This window comes from Nomascus leucogenys, chromosome 5, assembly GCF_006542625.1.
Source record: "Nomascus leucogenys isolate Asia chromosome 5, Asia_NLE_v1, whole genome shotgun sequence".
In the NCBI taxonomy this organism is placed as follows: Eukaryota; Metazoa; Chordata; class Mammalia; order Primates; family Hylobatidae; genus Nomascus; species Nomascus leucogenys.
In genome coordinates, this window is record NC_044385.1 from 62,406,982 (window position 1) to 62,425,627 (window position 18,646).

At 40.0% G+C, this 18,646-nt stretch overlaps 1 protein-coding gene across 9 annotated transcripts in view; it reads left to right on the forward strand.

Moving 5' to 3' along the window:
- The window catches only part of ZDHHC20 (zinc finger DHHC-type containing 20), an 83,818-nt gene that overhangs the window by 41,893 nt on the left and 23,279 nt on the right, over window positions 1-18,646 (forward strand). For all 9 annotated transcript variants that reach the window (XR_004030135.1, XR_001115741.2, XM_030813251.1 and 6 more), the window contains exons 4-7: window positions 868-988; window positions 12,323-12,392; window positions 13,490-13,522; window positions 14,680-14,800. Coding sequence is in view for 7 of the 9 variants with exons in the window: in XM_030813251.1 (XP_030669111.1) it covers window positions 868-988; window positions 12,323-12,392; window positions 13,490-13,522; window positions 14,680-14,800 (345 nt within the window). In the remaining 2 variants the exon portion in view is untranslated. The remainder of the gene's footprint in view (window positions 1-867; window positions 989-12,322; window positions 12,393-13,489; window positions 13,523-14,679; window positions 14,801-18,646) is intronic.

An 18,646-nucleotide genomic window follows, 5' to 3' on the forward strand; every position in this document is an offset into this window, starting at 1 on the left:
TGAGTGGCTGAGGCGGGCGGATCACGAGGTCAGGAGATCGAGACCATCCTGGCTAACACGGTGAAACCTCGTCTCTACTAAAAATACAAAAAAAAAAAAAAATTAGCTGGACATAGTGATGGGCGCCTGTAGTCCCAGCTACTCGGGAGACTGAGGCAGGAGAATGGCGTGAACCCAGGAGGCGGAGCTTGCAGTGAGCCGAAATTACGCCACTGCACTCCAGCCTGGGTGACAGAGCGAGACTCCGTCTCAAAAAAAAAAAAAGAAACAGCTCTATAAAAGACTCTGTCCTTGAAAAGGCAACTATGCTTGCCTTGACAATCTTTCATAATTCTGGTGAAAGTAAGTCCTCTTGGTTAGCTTTTTAAAAGCTAAAAATGGTTAAAAAAAAAAAAAAAAAATGACTCGTTGGCCTTCTTGAGACATTTGGCTAGAAATTTGCGGGACCCCATGACTGTGATTTAGCCTTTCACCCAAAGCAAGTAAATCTTTGGACATTCTCCCAAAAATTAAAAATCTCGACAGTAACTTTTAAACAACTAAAATTTTTACTAATGGAGACTATATATTAAGCCTTTCTTGTGTAGAAATTTAATTTTATTTGTGAAAAACAAAGATGGAAAAATATTTAGTTCATGTTCTTTGCCATCTGGTGTGGAGGGCAAATATTTTTTAATATGCCAAAGGTATGTAGTTTTTGTTAAAATGTACTTGATTTATCTGCTTAACAGTTAAGTTTGAAGACAAGTTTTGTCTTCATAAAATAGTTTTTGGTTTTCTTTTTCTGTTCTAGATAAAACTTTTTCTGAGCATGATAATTAACATCATGGGATTTAAAAAATTTAATAGTCCTCTTTCCTTTTATAGTTCTACTTGTCCAATTCTGAAAAGGAACGTTATGAGAAAGAATTCAGCCAAGAAAGACAACAAGAAATTTTGAGAAGAGCAGCAAGAGCTTTACCTATCTATACCACATCAGCTTCAAAAAGTAAGAAAAAAAATAAGTTTTCCTTTTCAAATGATTTTTAAAATATGCTTATTCCTGCCAGGATATATTTGCATGGTTTGACTATTAAATGGATACTATGATTGCCATAAATAATATCTGTAGCAACAAGACTTTCCTGTTTCCTTACTGTGGTATTTCAGATGCAGAAATAGATAAATATATAAAAATAATATATAAAAATAATAATCAATATAAATTGTTTAAGGGGCCCACTTTAATATGAATCTCTTCCGTACTTGTTTTTTTCCCCCAACTCAACATTCATGGCTAAAAATTTTAATTATTATTCTTAGTAAACTGTCATTTGGAAGTCTGAATTTGAGTATTATGTGTCATCACTGAGTAATTAAAAAAAAATCTAAAAGTGTGCTAAGAATGGGGAACAGTAAAAGACACAAATAGGAAGAAACTTGTTCAGATGTATAAGGCTAATACTCTGAGAGTCAGACTGTGAACTCAGGTTTGTCTAGTTCCAAAGCCCTTGGTGTTTCCTCTGTACTAATGCCTCCACTGAGATCCATGACTGTAACAGCAGCTTCCTCTTCCTAGGTTGTAATCTTATGACAGGGAGGAGTCTATGAGTGGCTGGTCGTTTAAATATAGGGAATTGTTTTCTTTTATTTAAAAAAATTTTTTGTTTTTGTTTAGGAAATTGTTTTAAATTATGTATTATATACTTCATTAATTGGTTTAAACACCAGGTAATGATTGCAGCTTAACAGTTATTCTGTTTACATGTACAAACTCATTTAGACCTCACAACAACCTTATGAAGTGTAGACTATAGTTTCCATTTTACAGATGAGGAAACTAAGACACAGTGAGGCTAAGTAACTTGTTCAAAGTCATACAGCCAGTATAAAAAACAACAGGATTTTAAGTCCAGGTGCTCTGCCTCTTCAACCCACTAAGTTTCTAAACTCCAGTGGGAAATTACCTTTGTGCAGCTATGTACAAATTGTGACTCAAGAAAATTTAAAGTGTCTACAAGATTTTAGGAGGGGATATTTGACTGACTGTCCTTTTTGCATAACTAATATAGTATGGATTGAAAACATGGATTACAGATCAAACCCTAGCTTTTCCCTTGCTAATACAGTGCAAGTCACTTAAACTTTCTAAGCACTAACTTCCTCATTTTAAGGTAAGGATAATAATATTTTCATGGCTGGGTTAGTGGAAGTATTAAAAGAGACAATATATGTAAAGTACTTAGTATAGCTCTTTGCATATAATACATTTCCAGTAATTTTTTATTTTTTTGAAATGGAGTCTCGCTCTGTTGCCCAGGCTTGAGTGCAATGGTGCAGTCTCAGCTCACTGCAACTTCCACCCCCAGAGTTCAAGCGATCTCCTGCCTCAGCCTCCTGAGTAGCTGGGATTGCAGGCACACGCCACCAAACCCAGCTAATTTTTGTATTTTTAGTAGAGATGGGGTTTCACCATGTTGGCCAGGCTGGTCTCAAATTCCTAGCCTCAAGTGATCTGCCCACTTTGGCGTCCCAAAGTGCTGGGATTATAGGTGTGAGCCACCGTGCCTGGCCTATTATTTTATTTCATTTTCCCTTGATTATAGGTCTTCTAGGTGGTCTGTGTCCAGGCCCTCACTTCCTTCTAGTGAATTCCAGGCAACGGGCTTTCATTCTCCCTACCAGGATCAGTGGCATTTTGTCATTCTGTCTTCTTGAAATGCTTTCCTCTTTGTATTTTTCTGTAGTTTTATACTTCTGTTTTAGTATACTTGTATGATTGTTCTTCTTCATCCCACATTTGTTGTTTTCTCTTATGTCTTAACTTCACAATGGTGCCTTACCCCGGAGTCTTTCTCTGTCCCCCAGGCTGGAGTGCAGTGGCGCAATCTCGGCTCACTGCGAGCTCTGCCTCCCGAGTAGCTGGGACTACAGGCACCCACCAACACGCCCGGCTAATTTTTTGTATTTTTAGTAGAGATGGGTTTCACCGTGTTAGCCAGGATGGTCTTGATCTCCTGACCTCGTCATCCGCCCGCCTCGGCCTCCCAAAGTGCTGGGATTACAGGCTTGAGCCACCGTGCCCGGCCTCATTTTTTCTGTACTGTCCTTTCAACTGTTACTTTTAGCCTTGGAATTCTAGTACCACAATATTGTGATCATTTGCTTATTGTGCTGCATAATTTGTTTTCTTTAATAGTTTTCAGTAATGAGTTACCTTCTTTATAGAAATAACAACAGATTCAAGGATATTAATATGCTAGCACTCACCTGCATTCCAAACCCCTTCTTGTGTGCCAGGCCCAGGGGTAGATTTGCAGCTGCATACAAGGATTGCATGTCTACAGAGTGGTCTGCGATCTAGCTGCACCCTGGGATACAGCGCCCTTCCTGTTGTTTCCGAGGAGGGAGCTGCAGACCTCTGCCTAGAGCATCCAGTTGCCACTATCAAGCCTTCATCATTCACCTTGGCATGTGCCCTTCAATTCAGCATTTGTAGCTCTCACTAGAGCTCCACTTGTGTGTTTGCAGCTTCCAAAGGATGGCTGTACTTGAATGGCCTATTATCCAAAGCTTCAAGCTCCTACAATACTGGATTCATCACTTAAAACCTAATATCTTGGGGGAGGGGCCAAAAGTCTGCCTCATTCACTTTTATATTTCCTGCATCTAGCAGTATTTGTCACATGGTAGAAACTCTGTAAATATTTGTCAGTGAAAAACACTACCCTCACCCAAACTCAGCTCTATTTCTATCCTTGGCACCATCATTCTTCTAGCCACCCTAGAAACTCAGATTTCCTTTGATTGCTACTTCTGAGTTCAATCTGCTCAGTCATCAAGCCTCCCTTTCCTACAAGGTCTGTTTGGTTTAATCCCATCTCAGAGCCTAGGTAATTTCACAGCCTTTGCAATGTCAGAATGTTGAGTGGAGAAGGGTAGGGGAAAGAGAGAAAAGATACTCGTTCCTGATGTTACCATTTGCTTAGCCATTCAACCTTTAACTGATGACTCTCTAATCTTTGGGGTGTCTTTGATCTGTAAAATGGAGAGATTGAACTAGGAAATCTCTAAGGTCCTTTATAGCTCTACTTTTTCTACATTATATGGTTTTACCTCCCTAGTGCCTAACCCAGGCAAGGTGTTACAGAAGGCCCTCAATAAAATATAACATACTCGGTCAATTGGGGCAAGATGGCCAAATAGGAACAGCTCCAGTCTGCAGCTCCCAGTGAGACCAACGCAGAAGGCAGTGACTTCTGCATTTCCAACTGAGGTACCCGCTTCATCTCCGTGGGACTGGTTAGACAGTGGGTGAAGCCCACAGAGGGCGAGCAGAAGCAGGGTAGGGCGTTGCCTCACCCGGGAAGTGCAAGGGGTCGGGGAACTCCCTCCCCTAGCCAAGGGAAGCCATGAGGGACTGTGCCATGAGGGACGGTGCTATTCGGCCCAGATGCTATGCTTTTCCCATGGTCTTCACAACCCACAGACCAGGAGATTCCCTCGGGTGCCTACACCACCAGGGCCCTGGGTTTCAAGCACAAAACTGGGTGGCCATTTGGGCAGACATGAGCTAGCTGCAGGAGTTTTTTTTCGTATCCCAGTGGCACCTGGCACGCCAGCAAGACAGAACCGTTCCTTCTCCTGGAAAGGGGGCTGAAGCTAGCGAGCTGAGTGGTCTTGTTCAGCAGATCCCACCTCCACAGACCTCAACAAGCTAAGATCCACTGGCTTGAAATTCTCGCTGCCAGCACAGCAGTCTGAAGTTGACCTGGGACGCTGGAGCTTGGTGGGGGGGAGGGGCTTCTGCCATTACTGAGGCTTGAGTAGGTGGATTTTCCCCTCACAGTGTAAACAAAGCCGCCAGGAAGTTCCAACTGGGCAGAGCCCACCACAGTTCTGCAAAGGCACTGTAGCCAGACTGCCTCTCTTGATTCATCCTCTCTGGGCAGGGCATCTCTGAAAGAAAGGCAGCAGCCCCAGTCAGGGGCTTATAGATAAAACTCCCATCTCCCTGGGACACAGCACCTGGGGGAAGAGGCAGCTGTAGGCACAGCTTCAGCAGACTTAAACGTTCCTGTCTGCCGGCTCTGAAGAGAGCAGCTGATCACCCAGCACAGCACTCGAGCTCTGCTAAGGGACAGACTGCCTCAAGTGGGTCCCTGACCCCCATGCCTCCTGACTGGGAGACACCTCATACAGGAGAGCTGCAGCTGACATCTGGCAGGTGCCCCTCTGGGAGGAAGCTTCCAGAGGAAGGAGCAGGCAGCAATCTTTGCTGCTCTGCAGCCTCCGCTGGTGATACGCAGGCAAACGGTCTGGAGTGGACTTCCAGCAAATTCCAAGAGACCTGCAGAAGAGGGGTCTGACTGTTAGAAGGAAGACTAATAAACAGAAAGCAGTAGCATCAACATCAACAAAAAGGATGACCACAAAAAAACCCCATCTGAAGGTCACCAACATGAAAGACCAAAGGTAGATAAATCCACGAAGATGAGGAAAAACCAGCACAAAAAGGCTGAAAATTCCAAAACCAGAATACCTCTCCTCCTCCAAAGGGTCACCACTCCTCGCCAGCAAGGGAACAAAACTGGACCGAGAATGAGTTTGACAGATTGACAGAAGTAGGCTTCAGAAGGTGGATAATAAACTCCCCTGAGCTAAAGGAGCATGTTCTAACCAAATGCAAGGAAGCTAAGAGCCTTGATATAAAGATACAGGAACTGCTAACTAGAATAACCAGGTTAAAGAAGAACCTTTGACTTGATGGAGCTGAAAAACACAGCACGAGAACTTTGTGAAGCATACACAAGTATCAATAGCTGAATCGATCAAGCAGAAGAAAGGATATCAGTGATTGAAGATCAACTTAATGAAATAAAGCATGAAGACAAGATTAGAGAAAAAAGAATGAAAAGGAACGAACAAAGCCTCCAAGAAATATGGGACTCTTTTAAAAAAGATTAACAAAATAGTTAGACCACTAGCCAGACTAATAAAGAATAAAAGAGAGAAGAATCGAATAGAGACAATAAAAAAATGATAAAGGGGATATCACCACTGATCCTACAGAAATACAAACTACCATCAGAGAATACCATAAACACCTCTACACAAATAAACTAGAAAATCTAGAAGAAATGGATAAATTCCTGGACACATACACCCTCCCAAAACTAAACCAGGAAGAAGTCGAATCCCTGAATTGACCAATAACAAGTTCTGAAATTGAGGCAGTAGTTAATAGCCTACCAACCAAAAAAAGCCAAGGACCAGATGGATTCACAGCCATATTCTACCAGAGGTACAAAGAGGAGCTGGTACCATTCCTTCTAAAACTATTCTAAACAATAGAAAAAGGGGGACTCCTCCCTAACTCATTTTATGAGGCCAGCATCATCCTTATACCAAAACCTGGCAGAGACGTGACAAAAAAAGAAAATTTCAGGCCAATATCCCTCAATGTGAAAATCCTCAATAAAATACTGGCAAACTGAATCCAGCAGCACATTAAAAAGCTTATCCACTGTGATCAAGTTGGCTTCATCCCTGGGATTCAAGGCTGGTTCAACATACACAAATCAATAAATGTAATCCATCACATCGAAACAATGACAAAAACCACATAATTATCTGAATAGATGCAGAAAAGGCCTTCAATAAAATTCAGCACCCCTTCATGCTAAAAACACTCAATAAACTAGGTATTGATGGAATGCATCTCAAAATAATAAGACCTATTTATGACAAACCCACAGCCAATATCATACTGAATGGGCAAAAGCTGGAAGCATTCCCTTTGAAAACTGGCACAAGACAAGGATGCCCTCTCTTACCACTCCTATTCAACATAGTATTGGAAGTTCTGGCTAAGGCAATAAGGCAAGATAAATAAAGGGTATTCAAATAGGAAGAGAGGAAGTCAAATTATCTGTGCAGATGACATGATTGTATATTTAGAAAACCCCATTGTCCCAGCCCCAAAACTCCTTAAGCTGATAAGCAACTTCAGCAAAGTCTCAGGATACAAAACCAGTGCGCAAAAATCACAAGCATTCCTATACGCCAATAACTGACAAACAGCCAAATCATGAGTGAACTCCCATTCACAATTGCTACAAAGATAATAAAATACCTAGGAATACACCTTACAAGGGATGTGAAGGAGCTCTTCAAGGAGAACTACAAACCACTGCTCAAGGAAATAAAAGAGGACACAAACAAATGGAAGAACATTCCATGCTCATGGATAGGAAGAATCAATATCGTGAAAATGGCCATACTGCCCAAAGTAATTTATAGATTCAATGCTATTCCCATCAAGCTACCATTGACTTTCTTCACAGAATTAGAAAAAACTACTTTAAATTTCATATGGAACCAAAAAAAGAGCCTGTATAGCCAAGACAATCCTAAGCAAAAAGAACAAAGATAGAGGCATCACATTACCTGACTTCAAACTATACTACAAGGCTGCAGTAACCAAAACAGCATGGTACTGGTGCCAAAACAGATATATAGACCAATGGAACAGAACAGAGGCCTCAGAAATAACACCACACATCTACAACCATCTGATCTTTGACAAACCTGACAAAAACAAACAATGGGGAAAGGATTCCCTATTTAATAAATTGTGTGGGGAAAACTGGCTAGCCACATGCAGAAAACTGAAACTGGATCCCTTCCTTACACCTTATACAAAAATTAACTCAAGATGGATTAAAGATTTAAATATAAGACCTAAAACCATAAAAACCCTAGGAGAAAATCTAGGAAACACCATTCAGGATATATGCATGTGCAAAGACTTAATGACTAAAACACCAAAAGCAATTGCAGCAAAAGCCAAAATTGACAATTGGCATCTAATTAAGGAGCTTCTGCACAGCAAAAGAAACTATCATTAGAGTGAACAGGCAACCTACAGAATGGGAGAAAATTTTTGCAATCTATCCATCTGACAAAGGGCTGATCTCCAGAATCTACAAGGAACTCACACTTCCAAGAAAAAAACAACCTCATCAAAATGTGGGCGAAGGGTATGAACAGACACTTTTCAAAAGAAGACATTTATGTGACCAACAAACATATTTTAAAAAGCTCATTATCACTGGTCATTAGAGAAATGCAAATCAAAACCGCCATGAGATACCATCTCACGCCAGTTAGAATGGCGATCATTAAAAAGGAAAGAAACCGAGTGTGGTGGCTCACACCTATAATCCCAGCACTTTGGGAGGCCAAGACAGGTGGATCATGAGGTCAGGAGTTCGAGACCAGCCCGACCAACGTGATGAAACCCCGTCTCTACTAAAAAAAAATTCAAAAAAAAATTAGCCAGACCTGGTGGCGGGCACCTGTAATCCCAGCTACTCAAGAGGCTGAGGCAGGAGAATCGCTTGAACCCGGGAGACGGAGGTTGCAGTGAGCCGAGATTGTGCCACTGCACTCAGCCTGGGTGAGAGAGAAATAGAAACACTTTTACACTGTTTGTGGGAGTGTAAATTAGCTCGATTGTGGAAGACAATGCAGCAATTCCTCAAGGATCTAGAACCAGAAATATCATTTGACCCAGCAATCCCATTACTGGGTATATACCCAAAGGATTATAAATCATTCTGTAAAGACACATGCACATGTATGTTTATTGCAGCACTGTTCACAATAGCGAAGACTTGGAACCAACCCAAATGCCCATCAGTGATAGACTGGATAAAGAAAATGTGGCACATATACACCATGGAATACTATGCAGCTGTAAAAAAGAATGAGTTCATGTCCTTTGCAGGGACATGGATGAAGCTGGAACTCATCATTTTCAGCAAACTAACACAGGAGCAGAAAACCAAACACTGCATGTTCTCACTCATAAGTGGGAGTTGAACAATGAGATCATATGGACACAGGGAGGGGAACATCACACACTGCGGCTGTCGGCAGGTGGAGGGGAAAGGGAGGGATAGCATTAGGAGAAATACCTATTGTAGATGACAGGTTGATAGGTGCAGCAAACCACCATGGCACGTGTATACCTATGTAACAAACCTGCATGTTCTACACATCTATTTTAGAACATAAAGTATAATAATAATAAAAAAAAAACACATAGAAAAGCACAAATAACAGAAACCCAGTTGAAATGCTTAACTAGAGTCAATTAGATGTGCAGGAATAAGTAGTATAAGAAGAATCAAGTCCAGGAGTGATCGGGAAATGAGTATTAAACAGTATTTGAGAAAGAGAACATGTCCCAGGGCCCAAAAGTCAGAAGGGACCCACCAGCCAGGCAAGTTGCTTAGATGCTGTAAGGTGTAGCCAAGGGAAACCAGGAGTATTTGATACATGGCAGCAGGGGTTTATGGCTGCCAGGGGGAAATAACTGGTCAAGTGTTGGGCTTTCAGTTAAGATCTAATTTAATTTCCTTTCCCTCATTCTGCAGCAATCAGAATACACAATCTTAACCACTCAGTCCTTAGTGCTTTTGTTCCATTTTACATTGGATGTTTTCACTGCCTCACAGAGTCCGTTTCAAATGTTTTGGCTGAAAGGGCTTTTTGTATTTGTATGTTCTGAGTTCAGATCCTGCTGGTGCACCCAAGCATTATGGAAACAGGGACTTAACTTAGCTCTTCCAATAGAGTGATGAGGGATTCTGCTTTTAAAATTTGTAGCATTTATCTTTTTATGTAAGGTTTTCCTTTACAGTTGAATAGGTCTCCATATTTTTCCATCATTAGACAAATACTAAAATGGACTAAATAATTTTAAGCGATAGTGGAGGAGAGGAGGTACAGATTTCCTTCTTAGAGAGTGTCAAAGAATATGCTTCCAGTAGTGGAAAAGGAAGATTTTCAGTCTAGCGGCTAAGTACCTCCTACACATTTCTCGTCAATCAGAAAACAGGTACACTGAAGGCACCCTGAGAACTCATATTGTAATTTCAACACACCCAAAATCAAGGGCCCAGATGCCAGTAGCTGCAGCAAACAGGTTTTTCCTCCCTGTTGATCAAGACAGGTGAGTGAGACAGAACTTGGCTTTCTTATGTGATGTGGGATTATCTTGTGACTTGTGTCTTTTTCCCTAATGTGCTAGAGGGAAAAAAAATAGCTGAGTTTTCTAAAATGATAGCTCTCTATTTTTAAATGAATTTGAAAAGTCAATTAAATTATGTATTTTATTGCCTCTGTATCATATTAAACGAGTATTTTATTGTAAAGGCTTAAATAAATGAAAATGATTTTTGTTAAAAAATAATATTTATTTAATAAGTAGATATTTGTGTAAATTCCCTTTGTTCTAGAGAAATTCTTATTTACATTATAGAAGTAATACATGCCCATTATTTAAAAAACAAATTTTTAGGGGCACCAAAAAAGATTGAGTCTACACACCTCACCCGTGACACCACTCATCAGAGGCTACCACCTTTTCTTGTGTATCCTAGCAGAAATGTTTTATATATAACAGAGTATTGTAGAATTATATACAAGTGACAATCAAATAGCTAAATATTAACTAATACAAATTTGGTTACCTGGATAGAGCTTTCTATGAGCTATAGCTTCTAACATTGCTTCAAAATATACTCTGTCTCCCTGTTATATGTATTAATTGACATCTGAAATATGTATGCATTTTATTGGGATAGGGTATATAGTTATAAAAAGAAAATATGCTTTTCCCTTCGGAGATGGGAACTCTATTCTGTATATACAAACTATTGTATGATTGCTTTTTTTTTTTTTGAGATGGAATCTTACTCTGTGCAGTGGCACGATCTCAGCTCACTGCAAGCTCTGCCTCCTGGGTTCATGCCATTCTCCTGCCTCAGCCTCCTGAGTAGCTGGGACTACAAGCGCCCACCACCACGCCCAGCTAATTTTTTGTATTTTTTTAGTAGAGACGGGGTTTCACCGTGTTAGCCAGGATGGTCTCGATCTCCTGACCTCATGATCCGCCCGCCTCAGCCTCCCAGAGTGCTGGGATTACAGGCGTGAGCCAGCACGCCCAGCCCTAAATTGCTTTTTTTCCCATGTAATGTCCTTGTATTTTTCCATGTTAGGGTTGTCAAAAACCAAAATTTCAACAAATTGAGTTTGAAAGATCTAATTGCCTTTTATTAATGATTTATGAACTAGGCCTCATGCAGTCTACAAAATAGAAAGGAGCTCCAATGAGCTGGACAGGGGAAGCCAGCTTTAGAAAAGGCTGAAGAAAGTGGAAACAAAGAACAGAAAGCTGATTGGTTATTTCCAAGTGAGCCACTGCACCCAGTCATAAATGTATTCTGTGGGGAAAACTTTTGTTAAACTCTGCATAGCGTTTCACTGGCTGTACCATAAGATGGTTAACTATATGTATAATTCAAGTTATTCCTAGTGTTTTAGTAAGAACAATGCTGTAATGAACATCACTCTTCTTCACTAATCCTTGAACAAGCCAAGCATACTCACACCTCAGGGTCCATTCTCTGATTAGAATCCTCATTCTCCCTGCCAGGCACGGTGGCTCATGCCTGTAATCCCAGCACTTTGGGAGGCTGAGGTGGGTGAATCACCTGAGGTCAGGAGTTCAAGACCAGCCTGACCAACATGGTGAAACCCTTTCTCTACTAAAAATACAAAAATTACCTAGGCATGGTGGTGCACATCTGTTGTCCCAGCTACTCGGGAGGCTGAGGCAGGAGAATTGCATGAACCCAGGAGGTAGAGGTTGCAGTGAGCTGAGGTCGTGCACCTGCACTCCAGCCTGGGCGACAGAGTGACACTCCGTCCCCCAAAAAAAACAAAAAACAAAAACAGAAACAAAAAACCTCTTTCTCCCTCATGGACATGACTCACTAGCTTCCTTCTTTCAGTTTCATTTTTCTCATAGATCTTTCTAAAATTACAATTCCCCGATGTTTCCTTCCCTGCTATCTATACTGTCTAATACATTGTTTATTTTGTTAACTTGTTTATTATTACTCCTCATTGCTTCCTGTAAAATGAAAGGTCCTTGAAGGCATGAACAATATCTGGCACCTAGCAGGTGTTCCATACATTTTAAATGAACATATTACTCACCCTGGTGTTTGACCTTGTATGAGTCATTTATTTGCTTTGCATCTACTTTTCATCTAAAAATTGCTGAGCAAACTCCATTCTGATGTTCTCTTTTATCTCTTGACATTTTGATTTGAGAAGCTCTCTAGTATAATACATTTTGGTATTGCTTTATAATTATTAGTTATCAATTACCCAGAGTTGTTTATTTTTTTTAGAAGATCAAGTTTTAATGTCAAATTAGTTAAGTTTGTACATCCTTCAACATCTTCCTTTTACTTCTTTCATGTAGCTATCAGATATTGTGAAAAATGTCAGCTGATTAAACCTGATCGGGCGCATCACTGCTCAGCATGTGACTCGTAAGTGTCACTCACACATATGCTTAATATCTAGCACTGGAAATCAGTGATGGGAGAGTGCAAGGGGAAGGAACATTTTATATGCTTTACACTTGACAAGAACACTTCATCCTCTCTCATTATTTGCTGTGCATACAGGGCAGACAAAAATATTGATAAAAGCTGGAATATACTCACAAGTTATCTTTGATAACAGTTCCTATACCAGTTAATAGAATTTTCTTGGACTTTATGCTGTCTATGCTTGTGCTTAATGTAAGTCTTTGTGCACATGTAAGGAGATAATATATTGAAGGAAAGATCACTAGTTTGGAATCCCAGATAATCCTTGACTTTTAGTAACACAGTTACTTAACTTTCTAAGTATTAGATTACTCATTTTGTTACATTTTTTGAGACGATCCGTGGTCTACATATAAATATAGAATACATATTCTAGTAGGGAGGCAAATTTGAGGTTTGGTTTCTTTTTAATTACAAAAATACAGTAGTGCTTATGCATGGGGTAAAATTTTATAGAATACGTGGAAAAATAACCATCTCCAAGCCCATCGGTGTTAATATTTTGGCTTATTTCCTTCTAAACTTTTGTTTTTATGACCTGTGTATGTTTAAAATAACATAGGGGCCATCTGTATTGCATTCTATCTCCTTCAGCTAATTTGTTAGCTGGATCTATCTTATGTACCAAGTACTGTGCACCGGATCTGAATTTTGTTTTTTTCAGGACAGGGTCTCACTATGTCAGCCAGGCTGGTCTCACTGTGACCTCAAATGATCCTACCACCTCTGTCTCCCAAAGTGCTGGAATTACACGCATGAGCCACCGTGCCCAGCCCAGATCTAAATATTATAGTATCATTTGATGTGGTCTAAGGCAGCTGAATATGTTCAGCTGAATTCCCAGTGTAAAAATCATGACTTTTTACCTATGAACATTCTTGTGGAAGCATCAGAAATTATCTCTAACCTAGTTTCTGGGTTGATTCTCTTAAGATGTAGTTGTAAAGGGAAAATTTTAAGTCAAATAAAAGAAAATTATGAGAAGTTAGAAGAATTTTTCTGCACGGATTTTCTTATGCTTGTTTGTTTTCTAGATGTATTCTTAAGATGGATCATCACTGTCCTTGGTATGTATTAAAAAAACAGAAGAAATTGCATTGGTGGTGAGAAAGAGAGAATTTAGAGTAACTTCAGTATTCCTAAATTTTGAAGGCCAGTTTACTCATAGATATTAAGATTGATCTCTTTACATCTATGCACATATTTGTATGTAAACAATTATATTAAATGGTTTCTATTAAAAATATCTGCTGAAATTAACCCAAATAACAATGTATTAAGAATTAACATTAAAATTCCACATTCCTTATAGAATTTATTAAATACAAACATTCACAATTAAGACACCACTGTCAACTTCCCAGATGACCCATTTCTAGGTAATAATGATTAAGTTTTCTGATTTGTCTTTTTTTATGTTTGTTTTGTTTTATTTTATTTTTGAAACAAGGTCTCTGGTTGCCCAAGCTGGAGTACAGTGGCATGATCTTGGCCCACTGCAGCCTCGACCTTCTGGGCTCAGGTGATTCTTCCACCTCAGTCTCTCAAGTAGCTGGGACTGCAGGCATGCACCACCACGCCTGGCTGATTTTTTGTATTTTTAATAGAGATGGGGTTTCTTCATGTTGCCCAGGCTGGTCTTGAACTCCTGGGCTCAAGCAATCCACCCACCTTGGCCTCCCGAAGTACTAGGATTACAGGCATGAGCCACTGCACTCGGCCCAATTTATTTTTTTAAATTACTATGTTTTAATTGTTTTAAAAAACATCGAAGAGGTCAGGAGTTCAAGATCAGCTTGGGCAACATGGTGAAACCCCATCTCTACTAAAAATACAAAAATTAGCTGGGCGTTGTGGTGAGCGCCTGTAATCCCAGCTACTTAGGAGTCTGAGGCAGGAGAATCGCGTGAACCTGGGAGGCAGAGGTTGCAGTGAGCCGAGATGGCGCCACTGCACTCCAGCCTGGGCAACAGAACGAGACTCCCATAAGATGTACCATCTTAACCGTTTCTTAAGGTACAGTTCAGTAGTGTTAAGTATGTTCAAATTATTGTGCAATTAATCTCCAGAACTTTTTCATCCTGCAAAACTGAAATTTTATTCTCATTAAAGAGCTCCCCTTCCCCACACCACACCAGCCCCTGGCAGCCTCCATCCCACTTTCTATTTCTGTGAATTTGTCATTTTTCTTACTTTTGTAATGTGGCTTTCTTTATTTTTCCAGGGTGAATAACTGTGTGGGATTTTCTAATTACAAATTCTTCCTGCTGTTTTTATTATATTCCCTATTATATTGCCTTTTCGTGGCTGCAACAGTTTTAGAGTACTTTATAAAATTTTGGACGGTAAGTCTTTTTTTCTATCTTGAAACATGTATTTAAGACTTTAAGATGCTATCTTCCTAATTACTTCATTTTTTATGACAAGTAGATATTCTTTAGTTTAATTTTACAAGTTAGAGTTTTATAAATCCATCAGAGGACAGATAGGGCTACAATTTACTTTCATATACACATTTATTTGTAAATAAATGTATATTAAACAGGATATAGTGAGCCTCTTTTAGTGATCCAAATTATTTTCACCCACATTCTAACAAAGACATATTCATTTTAGGGAGGTAAATTGCTTTTCTTTGAGTCGGTGAGACTTATTGCAATTTTATAGTAATAAAATCTATAAAGACAGGAAGTAGTTTAATGGTTGCCTCAGTCCCAGGCAGCCACTAAACTGCTTCCTGTCTTTATAGATTTTACAGCATTTCTTAAAATGGCAAATGAATGAAAACAATCAGATATCTTATCAACTGAGGTCTCCTTAAACTATGATACATCTATACAAAGGAATGCAATACAGCTTAAGAAAGAATAAGGAAGCTCTTTGTAACAAATGATGTGAGGTGATCTTTGAGATCTATTATTAACATGAAAAAAACAAGGTACGGAAGAATGCATATAGTATGCTGCCATTTCTACAGCACAATAACACGTGTATATATTTGTATATGTCTTATCTGGAAGAATGCAGTAAAAAATTCTTAACAGTGGTTGCCTCTGGGGAGGGCACTTAGAAGGGAGACATGCTTTTTACAGTTATCCTTTGGATTTTGTATAACATGGACAAATAGTAATATATTCAAAACAGATAAATATAGCTTTAAAATTTGTTTTAAAATTTTAAGTATATATTTTTTGGGGAGTATATATTTTTTGGGGAAAAACTACCAAAAACATTGAAAGTAACTGCCTCTTGGAAGTGGGAGAACTGCTGTTTTTCATTAATAGCTTTTTAGCATTATTTTAATTTTCTCTGTGCATGTACCATTTTTGAAAAATTTAGAAATTATTTTATTTATATTTTATTTTTATTTTTATTTTATTTTATTTTATTTTTATTTGAGACGGAATCTTGCTTGGTCACCCAGGCTGGAGTGCAGTGGCATGATCTCATCTTACTATAACCTCTGCCTTCTGGGTTTAAGCGATTCTCCTGCCTCAGCCTTCCTGAGTAGCTGGGATTACAGGTGCCCCGCCACAACGCCTGGCTAATTTTTGTATTTTTAGTAGAGACAGGGTTTCACCATGCTGGCCAGGCTGGTCTCGAGCCCCTGACTTCAAGTGATTTGCCTGCCTCGGCCTGCCAAAGCGCTGGGATTACAAGTGTGAGCCACCGCACCTGGCCAAGAAATAATTTCAAAATAAATGAACATTTTCTCCTTCATTTAAACTCTCTTTAAGTTTCAAGATAATATTCATTCCTTTCTCTTTCCCCTTCAGCCCTTTAAATATAGGTTCAGTCCTGGGCTGTCTCACTCTTGGTTCTTTCTACTGTGTTTCTGGGTTATTGTGTGTCCCCCTGTGGCATTCACAATTGCTGTTCCTAGCCCTAGTGCTCACATGGGCTGAGCCCATTCCCGTTTCCAGTTGCTATTTATTGAACCAGCAGACATGAGGAAGACACCATAAAAATCAGCACGTCTCAAACCAACCTCATTTTCTTTTCACTGTTCTTTCTGTGTTCATCTGATTGATTGGGAACAAAATCTTTACAAATCTATCAGTTTCCAAGGTAGAAAAATTAATAGCGTCTTGGAATTATTGTTATTCCCTTATGAAACTGAGGTGTAGAATCAGGGTGATATACTAGGGAAAAAAATGAGCTTTCTTTACATGTAAATGCCATGTATGTATTTATTTGCCAGAATCTAAGCTCCATGAGAGCACGAATATTCATTTATTTTGTTTATTTATGTTTCTTTCTTTTTTTTTTTTTTTTTGGAGACAGAGTCTCGCTCTGTCGCCCAAGCTGGAGTGCAGTAGCACGATCTCGGCTCACTGCCAGCTCCGCCTCCCGGGTTCACGCCATTCTCCTGCCTCAGCCTGCCTCCTGAGTAGCTGGGACTACAGGCGCCCACCACCTTGCCCGGCTAATTTTTTGTATTTTTAGTAGAGATGGGGTTTCACCATGTTAGCCAGGATGGTCTCGATCTCCTGACCTTGTGATCTGCCCGCCTCAGCCTCCCAAAGTGCTGGGATTACAGGCGTGAGCCACCGTGCCCAGCCTGTTTGTTTATGTTTCTTAATCACCCAGTACTGAACACACAGTAGGTGTTCAGTAAATATTTGCTGAGTGAATAGCCAGAATCAAGATACTTAAACTTTAGACTCTTTGTTCTTTCATTTTTAAAATTGAGGTAATAACTTATAGGATTGATTTAATGATTAAAATAAATAGTGTAAATACATGGAAAGCAGTCAGTAGATGTTATTTATTTTGTTTTTTTCCAACTCTGTGCCTCAAATCATTCCTATTCCTAATATCACAGACGTGGTTTAGACCCTCAATCTTCTAATTTCCTGTCTTTATTCTCTGCTTTCTTAAGTACAATCTGCCAATTTATGAGCAGAGGAAAATATTTTTGTTTTGCATATGCTTATGAGGATGTGCTTGCTAGCCACTGGCATGTCTTTTTTGTGAAATTTCTATTGTGTTCTTTGCCCGTTTCTAGTAGGTTTTCATATTTACACATGAACGAGTTTGTCTTACATTAAAGATACTAATCTTTTTTTGTTGTTGTTGTTTTGTTTTTTGAGATACGGTCCCACTCTGTCTCCCAGGCTGGGCAGTGGTGCGATCACGGCTCACTGCAGTTTCAATCTCCCAGGCTCAAGCAATCCTCCTGCCTCAAGCCCCCGAGTAGCTGGGACCGTGGGCAGGCACCACCATGCCCAGCTGGTTTTTGTATTTTTTGTAGAGATGGGGTTTCACCATGAGCTGGTCTATAAGTCCTGATCTCAAACAGTCCTCCCACCTCAGCCTCCCAAAGTGCTGGGATTACAGGTGTGAGCCACCGAGCCCAGCCACTAATCTTTATTCTTGACCTTGAGTTAGATGAGGATTTCTTTTTTTTTTTTTTTTGAGATGGAGTTTCGCTCTTGTCACCCAGGCTAGAGTGTGATGGCACGATCTCGGCTCACTGCAACCTCCACTTCCTGGGTTCAAGTGATTCTCTAGCAGAGACGGAGTTTTACCATGTTGGCCAGGCTAGTCTTGAACTCCTGACCTCAGGTGATCCGCCCGCCTCGGTCTCCCAAAATGCTGGGATTACAGGCACGAGTCACCGCAGCCAGCCCAAATGAGGAGTTCTTACACTGAACATAGCAATCACCATAAAAGAAAAGATCAATAAATTGGACTTCATTAAAATAAAGAACTTTTTATAAAAAGATGACTTTTGGAGTGAAAAGGCAAGCTACTGACTAGGAGAAGATATTTACAATGCATATATCTCACAAAGGACTCCTAACCAGAATATGTGAGACACTCCTAAAGATATTAATCCTTTTTCTGTCATGGGTTACAAATGCTTTTTCCACATTTTCTGGGTTTTCTTTTTTTTTGAGACAGAGTCTCACTCTGTCATGCAGGCTGGAGTGCAGTGGCATAATCTCAGCTCACTGTAACCTTTACCTCCCGGATTCAAGCGATTTTCCTGCCGTCGCCTCCTGAGTAGCTGGGACTACAGGCATGCGCCACCACGCCTGGTTAATTTTTGTATTTTTAGTAGAGACAGGGTTTCGCCATGTTGGCCAGACTAGTCTTGAACTCCTTACGTTAGGTGATCCACCTACCTCGGCCTCCTAAAGTATTGGGATAATAGGTGTGAGCCACCACGCCTGGCCCACATTTTC